Source organism: Heterodontus francisci, chromosome 15 (assembly GCF_036365525.1).
Source record: "Heterodontus francisci isolate sHetFra1 chromosome 15, sHetFra1.hap1, whole genome shotgun sequence".
Classification (NCBI taxonomy): domain Eukaryota; kingdom Metazoa; phylum Chordata; class Chondrichthyes; order Heterodontiformes; family Heterodontidae; genus Heterodontus; species Heterodontus francisci.
Genome location: NC_090385.1, coordinates 2541332 through 2566682, shown reverse-complemented (window position 1 = coordinate 2566682; position 25351 = coordinate 2541332). Strand labels below are relative to the sequence as shown.

The window sequence follows — 25351 nt, the reverse complement described above, 5'->3', positions numbered from 1 at the left end:
TCCCTCTATCTCTCTCCCTCTATCTCTCTCCCTCTATCTCTATCTCTCCCTCTATCTCTCTCCCTCTATCTCTATCTCTCCCTCTATCTCTCTCCCTCCATCTCTATCTCTATCTGTCTCTCTCCCTCTATCTCTCTATCTCTATCTCTCCCTCTATCTCTCTCCCTCCATCTCTATCTCTATCTCTATCTCTCTCTCTCTCCCTCTATCTCTCTCTCTCCCTCTATCTCTCTCCCTCCATCTCTATCTCTATCTCTCTCTCTCTCCCTCTATCTCTATCTCTCCCTCTATCTCTCTCCCTCTATCTCTATCTCTCCCTCTATCTCTCTCCCTCCATCTCTATCTCTATCTGTCTCTCTCCCTCTATCTCTCTATCTCTATCTCTCCCTCTATCTCTCTCCCTCCATCTCTATCTCTATCTCTATCTCTCTCTCTCTCCCTCTATCTCTCTCTCTCCCTCTATCTCTCTCCCTCCATCTCTCTCTCTCCCTCTATCTCTATCTCTATCTCTATCTCTCCCTCTATCTCTCTCTCTATCTCTCTATCTCTCTCTCTATCTCTCTCTCTCCCTCTATCTCTCTCCCTCTATCTCTCTCTCTCCCTCTATCTCTCTATCTCTATCTCTCTCCCTCCATCTCTATCTCTCCCTCCATCTCTATCTCTCTCTCTATCTCTCTCTCTCCCTCTATCTCTCTCCCTCTATCTCTCTCTCTCCCTCTATCTCTCTATCTCTATCTCTCTCCCTCCATCTCTATCTCTCCCTCCATCTCTATCTCTCCCTCTATCTCTCTCTCTATCTCTCTATCTCTCTCTCTATCTCTCTCTCTCCCTCTATCTCTCTCCCTCTATCTCTATCTCTCCCTCTATCTCTCTCCCTCCATCTCTATCTCTATCTGTCTCTCTCCCTCTATCTCTCTATCTCTATCTCTCCCTCTATCTCTCTCCCTCCATCTCTATCTCTATCTGTCTCTCTCCCTCTATCTCTCTATCTCTCTCTCTCTCCCTCTATCTCTCTCTCTCCCTCTATCTCTCTATCTCTATCTCTCTCTCCCTCTATCTCTCCCTCTCTCTCTCTGCGCATGTGCGGTTCCAGCCGGGGAAGATGGCGGATGGCGGGCTCTCTCTCAAGGGGCTGCGGGCCCAGCGCGGTAAGGAGGCGAAACCGGGCCTGGGGAACCTGCTGAACCCGTCCCGGGAAACCGGCCCGGAGTCCCTCCCGGACTCTCCTCTCCCTGAGCGCCGGTAACAGCCGCCCGGAGACCGGGGGTGGGGGAGGGGGTGATGGGGCCTTCGCTCTGCCCGGGTTTGGCTTTCACCCCGGCCGTACCCGGGAGCAGTGAAGCTGCGGGATGGAATGGTCATCAAATAATGGAGAGTGGCCGGAGGGAAACCTGGGGAGAGTGAGGGCCGGGAGAGTGAGGGCAGGGAGAGTGAGGGCAGGGAGAGTGAGGGCCGGGAGAGTGAGGGCCGGGAGAGTGAGGGCAGGGAGAGTGAGGGCAGGGAGAGTGAGGGCCGGGAGAGTGAGGGCAGGGAGAGTGAGGGCAGGGAGAGTGAGGGCAGGGAGAGTGAGGGCCGGGAGAGTGAGGGCAGGGAGAGTGAGGGCCGGGAGAGTGAGGGCCGGGAGAGTGAGGGCCGGGAGAGTGAGGGCAGGGAGAGTGAGGGCCGGGAGAGTGAGGGCCGGGAGAGTGAGGGCAGGGAGAGTGAGGGCAGGGAGAGTGAGGGCCGGGAGAGTGAGGGCAGGGAGAGTGAGGGCCGGGAGAGTGAGGGCAGGGAGAGTGAGGGCCGGGAGAGTGAGGGCCGGGAGAGTGAGGGCCGGGAGAGTGAGGGCAGGGAGAGTGAGGGCCGGGAGAGTGAGGGCAGGGAGAGTGAGGGCAGGGAGAGTGAGGGCAGGGAGAGTGAGGGCCGGGAGAGTGAGGGCAGGGAGAGTGACCGCTGGCAGAGTGAGGGCAGGGAGAGTGAGGGCCGGGAGAGTGAGGGCCGGGAGAGTGAGGGCCGGGAGAGTGAGGGCAGGGAGAGTGAGGGCCGGGAGAGTGAGGGCCGGGAGAGTGAGGGCCGGGAGAGTGAGGGCAGGGAGAGTGAGGGCCGGGAGAGTGAGGGCAGGGAGAGTGAGGGCCGGGAGAGTGACCGCTGGCAGAGTGAGGGCAGGGAGAGCGACCGCTGGCAGAGTGAGGGCAGGGAGAGCGACCGCTGGCAGAGTGAGGGCCGGGAGAGCGACCGCTGGCAGAGTGAGGGCCGGGAGAGCGACCGCTGGCAGAGTGAGGGCCGGGAGAACAGTCTGGCTAAAGGGACAGGGACTGACTCTGGGGATAGAGACTGGAGAAACAGGGATTGTTCTCCTTACAGCGGAGAAGGTTAAGGGGAGATTTAATAGAGATGTTCAATATCATGAAGGGGTTTTGATAGAGTAAATAAGGAGAAACTGTTTCCAGTGGCAGGACGTTCGATAACCGGAGGACACAGATTTAAGGTAATTGGCAAATAGACCAGAGAGGAAATTAGACTTTTTTAATGCCGTGAGTTGTTCTGACCTGAAACGCGCTGCCTGGAATATCGGAAGCAGATTCACTAGTAACTTTCAGAAGGGAATTGGATAAATAATTGAAAAGGAAACATTATCAGCTCTATGGGGAAAGAGCAGGTGGAGAGGAACTAATCAAAGAGCCAGCAGAGGTACAGTGGGCCCAATGGCCTCATGCTATATTATAGAATTGTGCGAGCTATAGCCTGCAGACAGTTATGAATTATTAGGATTCATCACAATTATTCTTGAAGTAGCAGTGAATAAAGTTTCATTTTAAAAGGAAATATAAGAGCAAAAAATAAAACTGCAAATCTGTATCAAAACTAAGTGCTGGAACCTCAGCATCTGTAGAGGGAGGAAAGGGGGTTCATGGTTTGGTTATGGGCGGGTGGTGGTAGAGTTCATGCTTAAACCTGGGACGTTAACCAGTCTTCATCCTCTGGAAAAGTTCTTGGAGTTGCCGGGAACAGACTGAGAGTTGCTATGTTACTTTATCCAAAATATTGCATTTACGCTTTTAAAGTGCAATGATTGGAATGTTCCCACTTTAATCTACCCAGTGCCAGCTAGTTTTTGCATGTTTGCTATTTCATGTATGGTTTTACCTTTTGAAATGATAGCTGTGACAGTGAGGTATTGTCTGAAAGATCCAGCAGCCCTTCCAGCTGAGGAGTTTTCCATAGCAGTTTAATGGATGGTGTGTGGTCACCTCAAGGCCTGATATAGAAAGCTTTGACGAGATTAAGGCAGCGATTCTGGTCCATTTGCGTGGACAAAATTTTGCAAATGATCTGAATGTACCTTTCAATATCACATCATGTTTTATAATTGTTCCATGTTCCTCAGTAACTCTTCCTGCCTATATTAACTTGCCCAAGATGTGAGAAACAGTTCTGTGAATAAATCAGCATCGTGTTAGGCTAGGGATTTAGGTCTTGCGTGTTTCCTGTTGAGGAAAAAATGAGGTTCTGCTAAACGACATGGAGAAAAACACCGACTGCATTGATAAATGCCTTAGCTATCAATACTGCAAGAAAGATTAATAGTTCAATGCTTTAAGCCCAGTGCTCACTTGAAATATTAACCCTGCAGCAAAAATGTTCCTGGAAAACTATCTAGAAACTTGTCTTAATTATTTTTATTACGATGTCTGCATATCTGATAGCAACGATTGGCTGTGTTTTGTTTGGGATGTCACAAGAACATTATTTATGGGCCAGGTTTTCATCTTCCACCCTCCATAAACTTAAGCTCATCCAAAACTCTGCTACCCATATCCTAACTCACATCAAGATCCCATTTCTCCATCGCCCCTGTGCTCGTTGACCTACTCTGGCTCCCGGTTGAGTAACATCTTGATCTTAAAATTCTTATCCTTGTTTTCAAATGCCTCTGTGGTATCACCCCTCCCTATCTCTGTAATCTCCTCCAGCCTCTCAACCCTCCCAGATATCTGCGCTTCTCTTAATCTGGCCTCTTGAGCCTCCCTGATTTTAATCGCTCCACCATTGGCGGCCGTGTCTTCAGCTCCCTGGGACCCTAAGCTCTGGGATTTCCTCCTGAAAACTCTGTCTCTCCCCCTCCCCCTCCCCTCCTTAATACTTTTGCTTCAAAACAATTTTGAAAAAAGGGAAACTAAATAATGTTGAGTGTCTCCATAGTCACAGATCTACCAGGTGTCACTTTCAGGTTCTCCACATCTCCTGACCCTGTGGACCCCACTCCCAGTTTACAGATGTGTTCTATAGGTTGCTGCCCACAATTTGTAAAGGGGATTCTCCCAGTTCAGAATCTCTTCCCCAATATTCCCCTCCAAATTCATACGCACTATTTCCCCCTTTAACCTACAATTTACAAAGTCTTCCCCAGTTCAGAGAGGGGCTCTTTCTCCCCAATTCTCTCTCCCCCCCGCCCCCCCATACAGCTATTTCCTGCTCCCACCCAAAATAAGAATAAGAATATAAAAAATAGGAGGCCATATAGCCCCTCAACCCTGCTTCATCATTTAATAGGATGATGGCTGATCTACCTCAACTCCATGATCCCCCCCCATCCATCCATCCCCCATCTCCATATCCCTTAATTCCCTGCTTTACCATGGAAGTGAACTCCTTGTTGTGGGCGGGAGTTTCTAGTCCATACTACCACCCACTGCACACAATTGGGTCCTTTAGTGCAGCAGTGGAGGACCATGAGGTCTGAGTTGCAACCAGGCATCACGGACATATTATTGAGAAGCCAAGCGCAGCAATATCCCTATTGAATCCATTGGGACAGAAAGCTGGATGCTGCCTTGCCTCAGGAGCTGAATGATTTGGGTGCAGTGCCGATACAAGTAGCTTTTATTAATTTGCAATCATATTGATGGATTCCTGATATCCAAACGCCTGTCAGAATAAAATCATAAAATCTTAAGTTGTAAAAATTCCTTGAAGGTGAAGAAAAACGTAGGTGATTATTTTCTGTTTTAAAGCTCGCCCCTTTCGCCCCCCCATTCCAACCAACCAGACATCCAGATATTTCAGAACACAATGTAATTTCCTTTTGAATTCTTAGAAATGTCAGTTTTATTACTGCCTTGATGACCTTTCGATAGGTTGTCTCACTGCTGGAGCACTAACTCCCAGCGAGCAACAGATGTAGAGCACAGGCAGACTCGATTTCTCCCCCCACTGCCCACCAGCCAGCCAGCTACCGAATCGCTTTGAGAAATCACGTGGCTGGCTGAATTTCCATCCTGGTTACGTTGAGGTGATGCAGCTCCGCCCAGATGATTTGCAGTGGAGCTGCACAGGTTTATTCTGTAAAGTCAGTGCGGTAAGAGGCAGTCTTCATGGTTGAAATACATCTGAGCAGTTTAAAATAACAAATATCTAGTAAGATATATAAAAAGAGACTGTTCTGAGTAAAATGCGCTTCTCTTCTCCCCCTCCCCAGTCAACCACACCCTCTAAAACTTCCGTTATCTCCAATGCTATGACAAAGGTTTTTAAAATTCATCCTAGGGATGTGAGCGTCGCTGGTTATGCCAGCATTTATTGCCCATCACTAATTGCTCTTGAGAGGTGGTGCTGAGCCGTCGTCTTCAACCATGTAATAAAGGTACACCCACAATGCTGTTAGGAGGGAGTTCCAGGATTTTGCTGCAGAGACAGTGAAGGAACGGCGATATAGTTCCAAGTCAGGATGGTTTGTGGCTTGGAGGGGTATTTGCAAGTGGTGGTGTTCCCGCATGTCTGCTGCCCTTGTCCTTCTAGGTGGTAGAGGTTTGGAAGGGATTGGAAGGTGCTGTTGAAGGAGCCTTGGTGCGTTGATGCAGTGCATCTTGTAGATGGTACACACTGCTGCCACTGTGTGTCGGTGGTGGAGGGAGTGAATGTTTGTAGATGGGGTGCTAATCAAGTGGGCTGCATCGTCCTGGATGGTGTCGAGCTTCTTGAGTGTTGTTGGAGCTGCACCCATCCAGGCAAGTGGAGAGTATTCCATCATACTCCTGACTTGTGCCTTGTAGATGGTGGACAGGCTCTGGGGAGTCAAGCGGGGAGTTACTTGCTGCAGATTTGCATTTATATAGCACCTTTCACACCCTCAGGACGTTCCAAAGCACTTTACAGCCAATGAAGTACTTTTTGAAGTATTTTCACTGTGTGATCATAGAATGGTTACAGCACAGAAGGAGGCCATTTGGCCCATCATGTCCACGCCAGCGCTCTAAGAGCTACTCGGCTAGTCCCAATCCCCTTGCTTGTTTGTGATCTGATCTTATCATCTCATTGTGTTAGTGCCTTGCTGGAAGCTGAATGCAGTGTTATCTAGTAAATAACTAGATTGTTAGAGTGAAGTACAGATAATAAATATTGGCCTTTGAACAATATTTGTCAGTGTGTAAGTACTGTGATTGGCCTGCTTTACCAATGGATGCTGGTCGATTAGCACGGTCACACAGACAGCTGTTGAAGGAGGCCTATGGAACTTGAATACTTGAACACAGCACTCGAAGCTTATAAGCTGTGTTAAAAGAAAACCAGAAATGCTGGATTGCACAGGTCTATCAGTGTCTGATAGAGAAAAGACAGGTGTAAATCCTTTCTCCAAAATGGAAGAGAAAGCAACCATATGATAGGATTGAGGTGGAGGGAGAGAGAGCAAGCAAAGATTCTTTGAGATGAAAAACTGAGGGAAGATAGGCAGAGATCTTGGTGAAAAGACATTACAAAAACAAGATGTGAAAATAGCTAAAGAGGCATGGAAAGAAAAGAAAGATTTGAATTTTGATAGCCCCCTCCACAACCACAGGACTTCCCAAAGTGCTTCACAGCCAAGAGTGCACTTTTGGAGTGTAGTCACTGTTGTAATTTGGGAAAGATGCATTATTTTTTAGAAGTGCCCCAAAATATGATGAAGTTAATCGGAAGTAGGATCAAATTCAGGAAAATGGAGGCAGGTGGCTGAGATCTGGTTGGTAAAGTCAGTATTATGCTCAGAGAGCTACACATCCAACTCTTGATTTTTATCTGTTTACCTCCCCCCTCCACCTCTCAATTTCTGTGCATTCCTATAAGAGGGCTTACTTATTTTTCAGTTTCCAGTCCTGATAAAGGAGCCACACAAATTGAGAATTGGAACAGAAAATGCTCATTGGAAGCAAAGGTTAAGGACTTGTGGGGGTGGGGGGGGGGGGGAGGCGGGCAGGGTATGCGTGGGGGTGACTTGGAAAGGCAAGTTTGGGACTAAAAGCAGAAAACACTTCAGAATGAGAAACATTTGCAGTGATCTCTGGGCCAGTAGTGGAGGTAAAAACTCTGATATCATTGAAGAGACAGTTGGATGTTGTATTGGTGGCAGTGGAATTATCTGTGGAAAGGCCATTTACATCAGCCTGTGCTCATTTGGCTCAACATGCGGAAGGTTCTTGGTTCAAACTCCATTCCAAAGACGTGAGCCCCCAATCTGGGTTAACAAATTTATTAGAGTTTTTTTGAGGATGTAACTAGTAGGGTAGATAAAGGGGAACCAATAGATGTAGTATACTTGGATTTCCAAAAGGCGTGCGATAAGGTACCGCACGAAAGGTTAATGCACAAGATAAGGACTTATGGAGTTGGGGGTGATGTATTAGCATGGAAGGAGGACTGGTTAACAGATAAGCAGAGAGTAGGAATAAATGAGGTATTTTTGGGTTGGCAGGCTGTGACTAGTGGATTGCCTCAAAGATCAGTGCTAGGGCCTCAGCTATTTACAATCTATATTAATGACTTAGGCAAACAGATCGAGAGTAATGGATCTAAGTTTGCTGACGATATAATGTTAAGTGGGAATGTAAGCTGTGAGGAGGATATAGACAGGCTCAGTAAGTGGGAAACAAGGTGACAGGTGGAGTATAATGTGAGGAAGTGTGAGGTTATTCACTTTGGTAGGAAGAATAGAAAAGTGGAATTTTTTAAAAAGGCATGAGATTTGTAAATGTTGATGTTCAGAGGGTGTACTCACAGCGAACACAGAAAGTTAGCATGCAGGTACAGCAAGCAGTTAAGAAGGAAAATGGTATGTTGGCCTTTTATTGCAAGGGGATTGGCGTACAAGACTAAGGAAGTTTTGCTACAAAACTTTGGTGAGACCACACCTGGAGTACTGTGTACAGTTTTGGTCTCCATTTCTAAGGAAGGAGCATTGGTACAGTGAAGGTTCAGTCGATTAGTTCCTGGGATTAGGGGGCTGTCCTATGGTGAGAAACTGAGTAAATTGGTCCTATATTCTCTGGAGTTTCGAAGAATGAGAGGCAATCTCAATGATACACACAAGATTCTGAAGGGGCTTGACTGGGTAGGCACTGAAAGGAGTTTCCCCTGGCTGGGGAATCTAGAACACAAGGGCACAGTACCAGAATAAGGGGTTGATCAATTAGGACTGAGATGAGAAATTTCTTCACTCAAAGGGTTGTGAATCTTTGGAATTCTCTACACCAGAGGGTTGTAGATGCTCCATCATTGAATATATTTAAGGCTGAGGTAGACAGATTTTTCATCTCTCAGGGAGTCAAGTGATATGGGGAGCGGGCAGGAAACTGGAGTTGAAACCTAAGATGAGCCATGATCGCATTGAATGGCAGTACAGGCTCAAGACACCTACTCGTATTTCTTATGTTCTTATGACCTTCAGCACTGTACTGAGGGAGCACTGCACTATTGGAGGTTCTGTCTGCCTGTTCAGGTTGAAGTAAAAGGTCTCGTGACATTATTTGAAGAAAACCAAGGGAGTTTTTCCTGGGGTCATGGCAAACATTTGGCTCTCAAACTAACGCCAGCAAAGGCAGGTTAACTGGACATTTAATGCATTTCTGTCTCTGACACTGTTGTTGACTGTTACTTTTGCCTACCAAACAGGGACTACACTCCAAAAGTAATTCAGTGACCAGGGAGCACTTTGGTACGTTCTGAGGACGTGAAAGGTGCTGTCTAAATGAAAGTTAGGGCCCTTTAGACCAAGCAATCTGACCTACTCTACTATTTGTGCTTACAGTTCTTGTCGTATTTTCCTATTTAAATTTTACGCATTGGGGGGTTTGGGAAGAACACTATCTTGGAATTATCACTGTATTGGTAGATAAATCCCAAACCACTATTATTGGTATCTGTGACCTGAGATCTATGAAAATTATTAGGAAATGGGTTTTAAACTTTGGATTGAGCCTCTACGATCGGCACCTGAGTAACCCACAGACAAGAAAATCTTTATGCCCCGACATGGCAAATGGCTTCCCTATCCACAGCTGTCTTTCAGATCAGACACTGAATAGAAGCCTTGCCCTATTCAACCTATTTTAACTTTGAGTAGTTTATATGTTCCTTTCTGAGATCCCCACTGCAGCTTTCTGCCACTAGCCTTGTTATCATTATCCATGTCGCTCTGATCTGTCTGCTGGAAATGTGCAAGCTGTCCTTGCCCCCAGTTGTTGATGCCCCCAGACTTTACTGTTTCCACACCATACTCCACTCAACAATGTTCAGAACCATCTTTGAAGATGGCAGGATAAATTGATAAGGTGATTAGAGCATGTGAGATCCTTGGCTTTATTAGAGGAATAGAGTACAGAAGCAAGGAAGTTATGCTAAACCTTTATAAAACACTGGTTCAGCCACAGCCGGAGTATTGTGTCCAACTTTGGGCACCACACTTCAGTCAAGGCCTTAGAGAGAATGCAGAGGACGTTTCTGAGAATGGTTCCAGGGATGAAGGACTTTAGTTATGTGGAGAAACTGGGATTGTTCTCAGAGTAGGAAAGGTTAAGAGGAGGTTTAATAGAAGTGTTCAAAATCAAGGGTTTTGATAGAGTAAATAAGTAGAAACTGCAGTGGCAGGAGGGTCAGTAACCAGAAGACACAGATTAAAGATGTGAATCTTTTTTGACACAACGAGTTATGATCTGGAATGTGCTGCCTGAAAGGCGGTGGAAACAGATTCAATAGTAACTTTCAAAAGAGAATTGGGGAAAGAGCAGGGGACTGGGATTAATTGGGTAGCTTTTCCAAAGAGCCAGCACAGGAATGATGGGCTGAATAGTTTCTGTGTTGGAAGATTCCACGGTTCTAACTGATTGATGATCTGCTTATTGAAGGTAGTTATTGTCAAATAATTGTCTAAAGCAAAATAGGATCTCAATGTGTAGATTATACTCCAGTATCTCGCCACTGGAGCTAGCAGGCTCTCCACTTTGCAATGTACACATACATAAGAGAAATATTTTCAAAGATGTTCTTTAAGTCAGAAGATGGTTTAGTTGCTGCTGGACACTGGTGTCTGGGCAACAACAGTTCCTGCCTAGTCCTTTATTTCTACATTTATTTGCCTCAGGTTGGTTATAATTCCTTTCATTTTTCATACTGTAACTGGGCATGTATCCAGTCTATTATAATCAAGTGATGGAACAAACAGAATTATGTAATCAAAATTCAGTTGTTCTATTGAGCATAGTTCACAGCAGTAGGGTGTAGCAACAGCATGTAGCCAGTAGGGAATGTAAATTGGGTGGTTTTGACATTTTGCAATATTGTCTGTAGACTGTGCTCTCATTTAATGTGGCTGTTCTAAATCTGTGTGTTCTGAGCAATGTTGCTGCTGGGAAGTGGAACAGTTTTTTAAATCCACATGCAGTTATCCCAATGTCAGTATCAAGCCATGTATAGCATAGACCAAATCCTGATTAGAGCTTGCTGGACTCCACCAGAACAATTGATCTTCCTACCAATTCAACAGCGTCTCTCATTACCTTTCCATTCCAATATCAGCTCTATCTATGGCCTCCCTACATTACAAGTGTACCATCAGCATGAAGCTATGTTACTTCACTTCAACTCTTTTGTGTTAACGTAACCTGAATCTGGTGTTGCACCCTGACCTGACACCAGTGGAGAACAAGTTTGAGGAGACAGTCTTGTTCTTCTTCAGGCTCAGTATATGGGTCTTAATATCCAGTTGACACTACACAAGCTTGCCGTTGGTGTGAAGCTGAAACACCAGCATGAAACTTTTGTTGTAAATACATCTGAACGGACCAGAGAATCCTTCCCCAACTCCTGGGGGATAAACAAAATCTAGAAATGCCCCGAGTGGTTCTAGTGTACCAGCTTTCACTGGTCTCTGGCCCACTGGGTGAAGGGTTTGGCCAGGTTTACATTACAGGACTAATGCTAGCTCTCGATGCAAGAGCAAGAATTAGCAGATATATTTAGAGTTAGTGTCTGAGGTCGATAAGGTGTGTGGGCCATGAAACATCACAGAAATGCAAGTTGGTAAGGTGGAGGAATCTGTACGTGGTGTAAACTTTCAGCATCTCTAATTATCTCAGGGCATGCAACAACAAGAATGTGAATTTACCAGACTGATTCCTGGGATGGTAGGACTGACGTATGAGGAGAGATTGAGTCAGTTAGGATTATAGTCACTGGAGTTCAGAAGAGTGAGGGGGGATCGCATAAAAACCTATAAAATTCTAACAGGTGTTGACAGGGTAGATGCAGGAAGGATGTTCCTGATGGTGGGGGAGTCCAGAACCAGGGATCATAGTCTAAGGATATGGGGTAAACCTTTCAGGACTGAGATGAGGAGAAATTTCTTCGCCCAGAGAGTGGTGAGCCTGTGGAGTTCGCTAGCACAGAAAGCAGTTGATGCCAAAACATTGTATGTTTTCAAGAAGGAGTTAAATATAGCTCTTGGGTCTAAAGGGATCAAAGGATATGGGGCGAAAGCGGGAACAGGCTACTGAGTTGGATGATCAGCCATGATCATCATGAATAATGGAGCAGGCTCGAAGGGCCAAATGGCCTACTGCTCCTATTTTCTATGATTGGGATAGTCAAGATTGGGGTGGTGACAACACGGGTGAGGTCCCGGAGGACTGGAGAATTGCTAATGTTGTCCCCTTGTTTAAGAAGGGTAGCAGGGATAATCCAGGTAATTATAGACCGGTGAGCCTGACGTCAGTGGTAGGGAAGCTGCTGGAGAAGATACTGAGGGATAGGATCTATTCCCATTTGGAAGAAAATGGGCTTATCAGTGATAGGCAACATAGTTTTGTGCAGGGAAGGTCATGTCTTACCAACTTAATAGAATTCTTTGAGGAAGTGACAAAGTTGATGGATGAGGGAAGGGCTGTAGATGTCATATACATGGACTTCAGTAAGGCGTTTGATCGGGTTCCCCATGGTAGGTTGATGGAGAAAGTGAAGTCGCATGGGGTCCAGGGTGTACTAGCTAGATGGATAAAGAACTGGCTGGGCAACAGGAGACAGAGAGTAGCGGCAGCGCAGTGGTTAGCACCGCAGCCTCACAGCTCCAGGGACCCGGGTTCGATTCTGGGTACTGCCTGTGTGGAGTTTGCAAGTTCTCCCTGTGTCTGCGTGGGTTTTCTCCGGGTGCTCCGGTTTCCTCCCACAAGCCAAAAGACTTGCAGGTTGATAGGTAAATTGGACATTATAAATTGTCACTAGTATAGGTAGGTGGTAGGGAAATATAGGGACAGGTGGAGATGTTTGGTAGGAATATGGGATTAGTGTAGGATTAGTATAAATGGGTGGTTGATGTTCGGCACAGACTCGGTGGGCCGAAGGGCCTGTTTCAGTGCTGTATCTCGCATAAGATGATTTTATCACGTCTCGTGTGCAAAGGGATCAGAAATGTGTAGAACTAGTTTAGCTGTTTGTGCTTTCCCAGGTACTGCTGGTCTACAGGAAAATGTACACTTATGAGATTGGTATGTGGCAGAGGGTGTAATACTGTAATTATTAATGTAGTGCTGCCGCATGCCACATTACTCATAACTTGCCAACTTCAAGGCACGAAACCTACAAAGCTGAGGAGAGGGAAACCTGGGAATTCCATCAGTAGAGGAATAAAGAATAAATGGAGGTTGCCAATAGCAACCTCCATACCTGTCAGAATCAGAAGCGGGCAGCTCATGCGTTGAATATAATGTACTTTAGGCAAATTCCCTCTTGCAACAGCTGGAGGGACTGTAAGTAAAAGTACACACTATCATGCTCATCCCATTTTGCCACTGCATTTGCCCCTTTCGAATCTGAGCTCTATAGACTTTTCTTGACCCCTCAGTTTACCCTTGCTTCATGCTTGCTTGTCCTGCTACCGAGAGCGACATCACATCACTTGGCACAGCTCCCAGTGCTAGCTACTAATAATTATGTTACAATATGCTTCCCCCGGAACCAAGCAGTTGGCCTTTTCCAGATCACTGTTGCTATGTTCCCTTAGCCCTCCATGCTGTTCTGAATAGGAGTGCTCTGTTCATGTTCTGGGCCATCTTCTTACTAACCTCTCAAATTAACTTCTGAAAAATGAGCACTCTTCATTTGAGGTGCTAAATGTCTTTTGAGACTGTATGTTCATTTCAAGAAGTGTTCATGTCAGTGTTGCATCTGCATATCTGTTCACCTTTTCAGTAATGGCAGTGTTTCAAAGTTTAGAAAAGTTGATGGAGAAATTTCCTTTACCCTCACAAATAGCTGTTACTAATTGATCAGAAATGAGGATTTACACTGTTAGGTGAATACTATATTTTTGGAGTAGTAACTTGAAGGTATTATTGGATTATAGCTTATAAGAAGGTCATAACTGCAAGCTGAATGCTTAGCTATGGATTACTTGCTGTGATATAGAGTGTGGGAGTATTCTGTTCAAGTTTCTGCATTGTTGCACTCTCCCATCTCAGCTGAATGGTCTTATCTCCAGGTGCCATGCCACATTAGTAGGTTGTGTCTATGTCCATTCATCCTTGGTTTAGGTTAGTTTGTTAGGTGTTTTTGATGGGCTATGTCTTTGCTTGGGTGTGCACCTTGAAGGGCTGAATAGCCTGCTCTACTGATCAATCTATGATTTAGGTAGTCCTACTAAATTTCTAATGTACAAAGATCTGTGCATTAGAAGATTTGGGATCTGATGAACTGTTCTGATGAAAGGTCACTGACCTGAAACGTTAACTCTGCTTCTTGCTCCACAGATCCTGCCAGACCTGCTGAGTATTTCCAGCATTTTCTGTTTTTATTTCGTGTGAAACTTAGCGTGCGTTCCCTTGAGTTTGGATGACTGAGAGGTGATCTGATCGAGGTGCTTAGGATGATTACAGGATTTGATAGGGTAGATAGAGAAAAACTATTTGGTGGGGGGAATCCAGACCGAGGGAACATAAAATTAGAGATAGGCTGTTCAGGAGTGAAATCAGGAAACACTTCTTCACACTCAATGTAATGAAATGTGGAGTTTGCTTCCTAAAAAAGATGTGGATGTCGTGGGATGTCCGTTGGAGCTTTCAATATTGAGATTGACAGATTCCAGATGGGTAAGGGTATTGAGGGATATGGAACAAAGGCGGGTAAATGGATCAGCCATGATCTAATTGAATGGTGGAGCAGGCTCGAGGGGCAGAATGGCCCCTTGCTGTTCCTGTGTTCCTAAAGCATCATGCTGTTCCATACATGTGATGCGGTTTTGCGCCCTTGGATTTCTTTTCTTCTTCACTGAGTTTACAAGCTGTATATGAGTTCACCAAAGTTGCACCCCTGAGGTACTCACTGACAGAAGTAAACACATGACCCGCTGGGCTGAACACTACTGTGAGCTGTACTCCTGTGAGTTGGACATCTCCCAGTCTGTGCTCAATGCTGTCTGCAACTTCCTGTCATGGACAAGTCAGATAAAGAACCTTCATCACTGGAGCTTGAGAAGGCCATAGACTGCCTAGCAAACAAAAGGGCACTCGGCAAGGATAGAATCCCAGCCGAACCGCTCAAGCACAGAAAGTCCCATTTACTGTCACACCTTTATGATCTTCTCCACCTCTGCTGGAAAGTAGGCTCTGTTCCACAGGAGATGCATGTCGCCAAAATCATCACACTATACAAAAGCAATAGAGGAGACGGCAACAACTACAGGGGCATCTCACTCCTTAGCATCATGGGGAAGGTCTTTGCTAGGGTCATACTTATAGGACTCCATTTACTTGCTGACCAAGTGTACCCGGAAGCGCAGTGGGTCCACGGTGACAGACAATCTGTCCCTTGATACGGAGCTCAATACACACATAGGGAAAGCAGCTACCACCTTTGGCTGACTCTCAAAACACGCATGGGATAACAGCAAGCTGACCCTTAGGACCAAGCTGATGGTTTATAAGGCCTGTGTTCTCAGCACCTTGCTGTATGGCTGTGAAACATGGGAAACAAACAGCTACCAGGAAAAGAAGCTCAATAATTTCCATCTTTACTGTCTGCGGCGCATTGTGGATATATCCTGGCAGGACAAAATCACAAATGCGCCAGTCCTCTCAAAGGCAGAGCTCCCAAGTGTGTTGGCACTAATCAAACAGAGGCAGCTTCAGTGGATCGGACACATCAGCGGGATGGAAGACGGTCACATATCCAAGGACTGTGTGTATGGTGAGGTAGCCGGGGCCAGACGACCAATGGGGCGCCCAAAGCTCCGCTTCAAGGATGCTTGCAATCATGACATAGTCAGAGTCATAGTCATTTACGGCATACAAGGAGGCCATTTGACCCTTCAAGTCCATGACTGCTCTCCACAGAGCAATCAAGTCAGTCCCACTCCTCCGCTGATCCTCGTAATCCTGCAAGTTTATTTTCTTCAAGTACCCATCCAATTAATTTCCTTTTGAAATCACTGACTGTCTCCGCTTCCACCATCCTCGTAGGCAGTGAGTTCCAGATCATTACCACTCGCTGCGTAATAAAGTTCTTCACATTCCCCCTGTATCTCCTGCCCAAAATCCTCAATCTGTGTCCCCTAGTCCTTGCACCATCAGTTAATGGGAACAGTTTTTCCTTGTCTAACTTATCTAAGCCTGCCATAATTTTGTATACCTCTATCAAATCTCCCCTCAATATCCTTTACTCCAGGGAGAACAATCCCAGCTTTTCCAACTTAACCTTGTAACTAAAATCCCTCATTCACAGAATCACAGAATAATACAGTGCAGAAGAGGCCCTTCGGCCCATCGAGTCTGCACCGATGCATTAAAACACCTGACCTGTCTACCTAATCCTATTTGCCAGCACTTGGCCCATAGCCTTGAATGTTCTGACGTGCCAAGTGCTTATCCAGGTACTTTTTAAAGGATGTGAGGCAACCTGCATCTACCACCCTCCCAGGCAGTGCACTCCAGACCATCACCACCCTCAGGGTAAAAAAGGTTCTTCCTCGTCCCCCTTAAACCTCCCGCCCCTCACCTTAAACTAGTGACCCCTCGTAACTGACCCTTCCACCCTGTCCATGCCCCTCATAATCTTGTACACCTCAATCAGGTCACCCCTCAGTCTTCTCTGCTCCAGTGAAAACAACCCAAGCCTATCCAACCTCTCTTCATAGCTTAAATGTTCCATCCCAGGCAACATCCTGGTGAATCGCCTCTGCACCCCCTCCAATGCAATCACATCCTTCCTATAATGTGGCGACCAGAATTGCACACAGTACTCCAGTTGTAGCCTTCCCAAAGTTCTGTACAACTCCAACATGACCTCCCTGCTTTTATAATCTATGCCTCGATTGATAAAGGCAAGTGTCCCATATGCCTTTTTCACCACCCTATTAACCTGCCCTTCTGCCTTCAGAGATCTATGGACAAACACGCCAAGGTCCCTTTGTTCCTCGGAACTTCCCAGTGTCAGGCCATTCATTGAATATTTCCGTGTCACATTACTCCTTCCAAAGTGTATCACCTCACACTTTTCAGTGTTAAATTCCATCTGCCACTTTCTGGAACCATTCTGGTAAATCTCCTTTCCACCCTCTCAAGGACCCTCACATCTTTCCTAAATTGTGGTGACCAGAACTGACACGATATTCTAGTTGTGGCCTGACCAGAGTTTTATAAAGGTTCAGCATAACTTCCCTGCTTTTGTAAGCAATGTCTCAATTTATGAAGTCCAAGATCCCATATGCTTTGCTAACCACTCTCCTTATGTCCTGCCACTTGCAACGATCGATGCACATGCATCCCCAGGTCCCTCTGTTCCTGAGCACTCTTTAGAACTGTGCCATTAAATATATATTGCCTCACCCTAACCCTTCTGCCAAAATGCATCACCTGACACTTGTCAATATTAAATTCCATCTGCCACTTGTCTGCCCATTCTGCCAGCCTATGTCCTGTTGCAGGCGGTTTGCACTATCCTCACTGTTTGCCACTCCTAGTATCATTGACAAATTTTGATATTCATCTCTTCCACTTTCCCACTCAGAGGCTGTGAGAGCAATGAGTCTCCTCTTTGTTAATCATGTACACAGTTCACCCATGCAGATCACCAAACTGAACAAGTAAATGATCTACACATAAAAAAGTTAATTAAAAATGTTTTTTTTTTGGAAATTGTTAGATTCATTCAAGCTTTAGCCAATGGCCAACTTATTGTACTTTACTTTGAGCAATATAAAGACAGTTAAATTATGGAACTCATTTGAAAAGATCAGGAAATCAAAGAAGTCTATACCAATGAGTTTGCAATAGCAGGACCACGCATCTTGGGAAATGTTTTTACGGTGCAACACCAGTTTCCAATCGCTGCTGCTTTCAGAAAACAAGCACAGCCCAAGAAACAATATACTTAAACAAGTATGCACCTTCTATTTATACACTAAACTGTCAAATGACCAACTGAGTAACAAACATCTTTTATACCTACACAGTTTTATGCTTGTAAACATTATAACCATCAATACATCAAAACTGTCACTTTTTGAAAAGTAATTGGACTGGAGAACAGGCTTTTTCACTTGGCTGGCTTGACCAATTTCATTTGTGAAAATCTAAACCTCTACTCTGATCTCTGCATGTGTATTTCAGAGAAGACACTAGGTGTAGAGGACACCAGTGACTGGATGCTCTGTTTCGTTGTATTCATGCACATAGAATGTTGATTGTGTTTTTAAACGCAGCACAATCAGGAATACAGACTATAGGCACAAATATGAATGAAGAATAGGAATTAATTACTGTTATTTCTTATTGAGGCTATAGTGGAAAGCCAGTGAGAGAAGAGAGATGGAGGGGGGGGAGGGGGGCTGGCGGTTTCCTCAGTAGATGTGTGGTATTTTGGATAGGCTACACATAACTCACTTTCTTATTGCCAAAAGATTACTCAACACTTGGAAGGAGCTGTTAACAAATCAGAACAAAATCCTTCTGTATGAAAAGCCCCTTTCAGCTGCTGATGCAAGTTACTGACTCCCCCTTTTTACACATCAGCTGCAGGAAAGGGAAGAAAAGAAAGTAATGCAAAGACTGTATGTGCAATGACATCATATTTCAGCTTCCAGTCTGTACAGTAGTTTAGCAGTTCTCATCATCCTACATTACTGTTTTTTGATTAGTTTTATGTGCATCAGGGTTCCAGATGTCACTGCCACAGAAGGGAACAGCTCTCCACTACCAGCAACCAGAGATCAATTGATCAGGATAGATACAGATGAGGGAGGCCATTCAGAAATACCCTGTAATCCCTCTATCACACAACCAATGGGGTTTAGTTTGGAATGAGTACATCAATTTTTGCCTTCACCGGCCTGCCCAGCATCTGACTTCATGGGCTAGATTTGTGAGAAAAATGGCAGCCCACAGGTATGGGCCACGTGCCGCCCTGCTACCATGATGTAGCACACGGCAGCTCATTATAATATGTAGGACGGCTGCCCCCCCCAATCACAGGGCGGGGCGGCCTCAGCAACGGCGTCCCCTGTTTCTGCTCAGGCACTGGTGCCATTTTTAAAGGGATGCCAGTCTGCATTGACAGATCAAAGTTGACCACCCCCCAACTACAACAAAAAATGAAGTTTGACCCACTCACCCCCCCCAACTACAGAAAAGCCCAGATTACACCATTTCCATCCCAACTGCACTAAGTGCAGAGTTCAACCCTCCCCCCCCCAACTACACTGACAATATAGAGTTGACCCCTTCCTCTCCCCCCACCACCCCCACTTCACTACAAAGGCAAAGTTCCTTCTTTCCCCACTTTGGTGGCGCCATGGGAAAATGACGGTGCGAGAGTGTTGCACGTCACTCGGAAGATCCGGAACTGCCGGTAACATCGCTGCGGCTTCCATCTCGGCCTCCTCCTGACGTCCTCAGCATCACAGATGCCAGTCTTCAGTCAGTTCGATTCACTCTGCATGATATCAAGAAACAACTGAAGGCACTGGATACTGCAAAGACTATGGGCCCTGACAATATTCCGGCAATAGTACTGAAGACCTGTGCTTCAGAACTTGCCACGCCCCTAGCCAAGCTGTTCCAGTACAGCTTCAACACTGGCATCTACCCGGCAATGTGGAAAATTGCCCAGGTATGTCCTGTACACAAAAAGCAGGACAGATCCAATCCGGCCAATTACCGTCCCATCAGTGTACTCTCAATTGTTAGTAAAGTGACAGAAGGTGTCGTCGACAGTGCTATCAAGCGGCACTTGCTTAGCAATAACCTGCTCAGTGAGGCTCAGTTTGGGTTGCACCAGGGCCACTCGGCTCCTGACCTCATTACAGTGTCATGCAGGCCACCACCTACCAAAAATAAGGCATATTAATTTTGTCATATGAACATTGATTTTAAACTTGCTGGGATGAAGAGAAGGCCTGTTACGAGGGCTGCCAGACAATTAGCTGAAAAACATTTGCATACTAACAGACAATGCTTGTGGAGACAAAAGGACCATTCCCTGACACATTCAACCCACAATGGATTTTGATCACCAGACATTGAACGTGTAAGGAAGAGCATTCCAGAGACTGCTAAGGTGATACAATCCACAAAAGCCAGGAGTCGTTAAACCAGCTGGCCACATGACTAACTGGCTGGTCCAGGGTTTTTTGAACTAGCCACAGAGTTTTTAAACTCAGAAAGACTGTTTGCACCTGGAGTGAGAAGACCTCTCCTGTCTGCTCCCATCTCTTTCTCACAAGCCTCTGGACCCACTGAGGACACATGAACTTCAAGAGAGAAAAGTCTCCCACATCAAACAAGGTTTAAGAAAAATACTGGGCCCCAACGAAAAGCAAGACCTACCTACAATCAAGGACTTTACAGCGAGCTCAAAGAACAGTAACCAAAACCATCTTCAGATATTGCCTCAAACTTTTCCACTTTATTTCTTCTCTTTTCTGTCTCTATCTGCACGTGTGTATCATATATGTATGCTAGCGTGGACATGTCACATATCTGTAGGCATTAACCGAATTAGAGTTTAAGTTTAATAAAGTTCAACCTTTTTTCTTTAAACCTAAGAAAACCTGTTTTGCTAGTTTCTTTGCCTTTTAATTGGAAGTTAGTGAACAACGATTCACTAAGGGGGAGCTAAAAAAAACAATGTGTTCAAAGCAAAACCCTGTTACAGTAAGACCAGGTGAAGGCTGAGAGGGAACCCTAGACCTGTTTCTCACCTGGTCGTAACAGCAGCCTTGGTTCAAACATGCACAAAAGAGCTGAACTCCAGAGGTGAGTTGACAGTGACTGCCCTTGACATCAAGGCAGTATTTGACCGGGTATGGCATCAAGGAGCCCTAGCAAAACTGGAGTCAATGGGAATCGGGGGAAAACTCTCCGCTGGTTGGAGTCATACCTAGCGCAAAGGAAGATGGTAATGGTTGTTGGAGGTCAATCATCTGAGCTCCAGGACATCAATGCAGGAGTTCCTCGGGGTAGTGTCCTAGGCACAACCATCTTCAGCTGTTTCATCAATGACCTTCCTTCAGTCATAAGAGGGGATGTTTGCTGATGATTGCACAATGTTCACCATTCATGACTCCTCAGATACTGAAGCAGTCCGTGTAGAAATGCAGCAAGACCTGGGCAACATTAAGGCTTGAGCTGATAAGTGGCAAGTAACATTCACGACACACAAGTGCCAGGCAATGACCATCTCTCCTTGACATTCATAGGAACAGGAGTAGGCCATTCGAGCCTGCCCCGCCATTCAATGAGATCATGGCTGATCCGCGGCCTAACTCCATATACCTGCCTTTGGCCCATATCCCTGACTATCTTTGCTTAACAAAAATCTATCTACCTCGGATTTAAAATTAACAACTGTCCTAGCTTCAACTGCTGTTTGTGGGAGAGAGTTCCAAACCTCTACCACCCTTTGCAGTGCTTCCTAACATCTCTCCTGAACGGTCTGGTCCTAATTTTTAGACTATGCCCCCTAGTTTTACAATCTCCAACCAGTAGAAATAGTTTATCTTTAGCCTGTCTTTTCCTGTTAATATCTTGAATATTTCAATCACATCACCCCTTAACCTTCTAAATTCTAGCGAAAACAGGCCTAATTTGTGTAATCTCTCCTCGTAACTTAACCCCTGTAGTCCAGGGGTTCTTGTAAACCTACATTGCACTCCCTCCAAGGCCAATATATCCTTCCTAAGCTGTGGTGCACAGAACTGCTCACGGTACTCCAAGTGGGGTCTAACCAGGGTTTTGTACAGCTGCAGATCGATGCACCTGAACCCCCAAGTCTCTTTGGACATCCACTGTAATTAACCTCTTCCCATTTAGAAAGTAACCTGCTCTATCCTTTTTTGGTCCAAAATGGATAACCTCACACTTGCCTGCATTGAAATCCATCTGCCACAGTTTTGCCCACCCACCTAGCCTCAATATCTCTTTGCAATTTTATGCTATCATCTAGACTGTCTACAATGCCGCCTAACTTTGTATCATCAGCAAATTTGGATATATGACTTTCTATGCCATCATCCAAGCGTTAATGAATAATGTGAATAATTGAGGCCCCAACACAGATCCCTGCGGGAGACCACTAGTTACATCCTGCCAATCAGAGTACTTACCCATTATCCCCACTTTCTGTCGTCTACCACTCAACCAACTTTCTAACCATGTCAATAATTTGCCCTCATCTCCATGGGCTTCTACCTTAGTTAACAGTCTCTTATATGGGACTTTATCAAATGCCTTCTGGAAGTCCATATAAACATCCATAGACATTCCCCTGTCCACTACCTTAGTCACCTCTTCAAAAAATTCAATGAGATTTGTCAGGCATGACCTTCCCGTCATGAATCCATGCTTGCTGTCCCTGATTAACTGAAATTTTTCTAGGTGTTCAGTCACCCTATCCTTGATTATAGACTCCAGCAACTTGCCCACCACAGATGTCAGGCTAACTGGTCTGTAATTTCCTTTGTTCCCCCTTTCACCCTTCTTACAAAGTGGAGTGACATGTGCAACTTTCCAATCCAGAGGGACCACTCCTGAATCGAGGGAACTCTGAAAGACTATAGGTAGGGCATCTACAATGTGCTCCCCTACTTCCTTTAACACCCTCGGATGGAAACTGTCAGGTCCTGGGGATTTCTCACTCTTTAGTTCCATTAATTTCCTTGTTACTGATGATTTACTTACGTTAATTGTATTAAGTCCCTGTCCCCTATCGGCTATTAATTTTTGGGACTTCCGGCAAGTTATCCTCCTTTTCACCTGTAAATACTGAGGCAAAGTAATTGTTCAACATGTCTCCAGTTTCAATGCCAATATCTCCAGTTTCAGCTTTTAGTGGGCCTACATTGCTCTTGACCACCCGTTTTCCCTTTATGTAACTATAAAATTTCTTCTTATTTATTTTGATGTCCCTTGCAAGTTTCCTTTCATAATCTGTTTTAGTAGCTCTTATAAGCTGCTTTGTGACCCTTTGCTGGTCTTTGTATCAATCCTATTCGGCTGGATCCGTGCTGCGTTTTGCATTTTTGTAAGCCATTTCTTTTTGTTTTATGCTATCTCTAATCTCTTTAGTTGTCCATGGCTGTTTTTTCTGTGAAGTGGAGCTTTTCCTCTCAGGGGTATATACTCGCTCTGTATTCAATGGCTTTAGGATCACTGAGTCCCCCGCGATCAACATCCTGGGAGTTACCATTGACCAGAAACTGAACTGGACCAGCCACATAAATGTTGGTGGCTACAAGGGCAGATCAGAGGCTGGGAATTCTGCAGCGAGTAACTCGCCTCCTAACTCCTCAATGCCTGTCCATCATCTAAAAGGCACAAGTCAGGAGTGTGATGGAATACTCTCCATTTGCCTGGATGGCTGCAGCTCTAACAACACTCAAGAGGCTCGACACCATCCAGGACAAAGCAGCCTGCTTGATTGGCACCCCATCCACATTCACTCCCTCCATCACCGACACAGTGGCAGCAGTGTGTACTATCTGCAAGATGCACTGCAGCAACGCACCAAGGCTCCTTGGACAGCACCTTCCTAATCAGCGACCTCTACCGCCTAGAAAGACAAGGGCAGTCGATGTGTGGGAACACCACCACCTGCAAGTTCCCCTCCAAGCCACACACCTTCCTGACCTGGAACTATATCGCCGTTCCTTTACTGTTGCCAGGTCAAAATGCTGGCACTCCCTTCCGAGCAGCACTATGGGTGTCCCCCAAGGACTGGAGCGGTTCAAGAAGACAGCTCACCACCACCTTTTCAAGGGCAATTAGGGATGGACAATAAATGTTGGCCTAACCAGCGACACCCACATCCCATGAATGAATATTGAAATCCAGGTCCCGCTGCGGAGTGGCAGATGTGCCACCACGGAGCTTCCCCGCCGCCAGGAAGATCGGGCTTGACGTTCCGGCTTCCCCCACCACGAGCCCAACATTGGGAGCTCAACAAAATCCAGTCCATACCTGCAATGTGCTTTGAACATCAATTCTAAACTTGCTCTTTATTAGTTTGATCTGAAGTAATGTCTCAGATCAACCCTTTCTGTAATGTTCACAATCTGTAATTCCTCTATAATTCTCAGTTGCCATGTTTCTCAACTGAAAAGCCCAAGTTTCCCCAGTCTTGCCTCATAACTCAGTACTCTGCTTACATATTGGTTTCCGAACTGCTGCACACAAATGTGCCCATGCTGCAAAGCTGTGATATTCGCACATCAGCCCCTTGTCGCCCCTCCAATTGCATCGATCGGTGCGATGGACTGCTTTGTTCTGTAACCTTTTACAAGCTGGGCAATAAATTGAGACTATAAACATTTATTTTGTGTGGAGCCCTTACAGGCAATGGCAGCCTACATATCACTTTGAGCCAGGTTCAGAACCACATTCCGATGATAAGCTGCCACTCTACAGGGCAGCCACTTTAATAAATATGAAAGGGACATCAAATGAAAGCTTCAGTCAGAACACCTGGTATAACACTGGCCTTGGTAAATGTTGCATTAGGTCAGAATGATAGCTGAACAAATAGTAAAGCATTTGCTAAAGCACCAAGGGGACAAATTAATCTGGTTTCACAGAATTACGGGTAGGATTGCAACGATTAGCAAAAGAAACTTGTGGTTGGACTGCAATTCATTGAATAATGCGAAAACATGATGCCCTCAAAATATATTTTTAGGGTTGTTAATATTTCAGTATAGCACCATTATGAGCATCACTACCCAGCTGTAAACCATTTGCTTTTAATTGCCTTTTGCTCTTTATTTTTCTTGCCAGTCACTCGCTACCTGTAGAGTTGAGCATGGCTACCCGACCCGAAACCAACGGGACCCGATGACTTGTCAGGTTCGGGTCGGGTTGCTCTTCCGGGTCCGGCATTCGGGCTCGGGTCTCACCACCTTCGATACGTGGCTCCAATGTTAATGTACTTTTTGGACTTGAAAGGTTGTTTAGTTACAGTTTTTTTATGCTTGCGCAGATAAGCAACAAAATGAAAAACATAAGCTAGGTTAGCTGATGGTCGGGTTGGGCACGGGAAAAAATGAAAGGACTCAGGCTGGGTTGGGCTCGGGTCGGATGTGGTTCTGTCGGGCCCGGGTCGGGTTTCATTTGCCGACCCGAGCCAGTCTTTACTGTAGAGATTATTGCCAGCTCCTTACCCACACTAAGTAAACAATAACTTGCATTTATATAGCAAATTTAATGTTGTAAAATGTTCCAAGGCACTTCACAGGAGCAGCAAATACTGAGCCACAAAAGGAGATACTTGGGCAAAGAGGTAGGTTTTAAGGAGTGTCTTTGAAAAGAGAGGTGTAGTGAGGCAGAGGGGTTTAGGGAGGGAATTCCAGAGCTTAAGGCCCAGCTGCCAATGGTGGAGTAATGGAAATCAGGGATGGGTGAGAGGCCAGAATTGGAGCAGCTCAGAGATCTCGGAGGATTTGGAGCAAGTGAAAGTTACAAAGATGGGGAGGGGGCGAGGCGATGGAGGGATTTGAACACAGCAAGATGAACATTTTAATATTGAAGCATTGCTGGATTGGGAGCCATTGTAGGCCAGTGAGCAGAAGGGTGGTTCTAAAGTATTT

General features: G+C 45.6%; 1 protein-coding gene across 7 annotated transcripts in view; it reads left to right on the top strand.

Moving 5' to 3' along the window:
- Positions 1-1082: 1082 nt before the first annotated feature.
- Positions 1083-25351, top strand: part of map7d3 (MAP7 domain containing 3) — a 151452-nt gene continuing 127183 nt past the window's right edge. For all 7 annotated transcript variants that reach the window (XR_010976416.1, XM_068047073.1, XM_068047074.1 and 4 more), the window contains exon 1: positions 1083-1148. Coding sequence is in view for 6 of the 7 variants with exons in the window: in XM_068047073.1 (XP_067903174.1) it covers positions 1103-1148 (46 nt within the window). In the remaining variant the exon portion in view is untranslated. The remainder of the gene's footprint in view (positions 1149-25351) is intronic.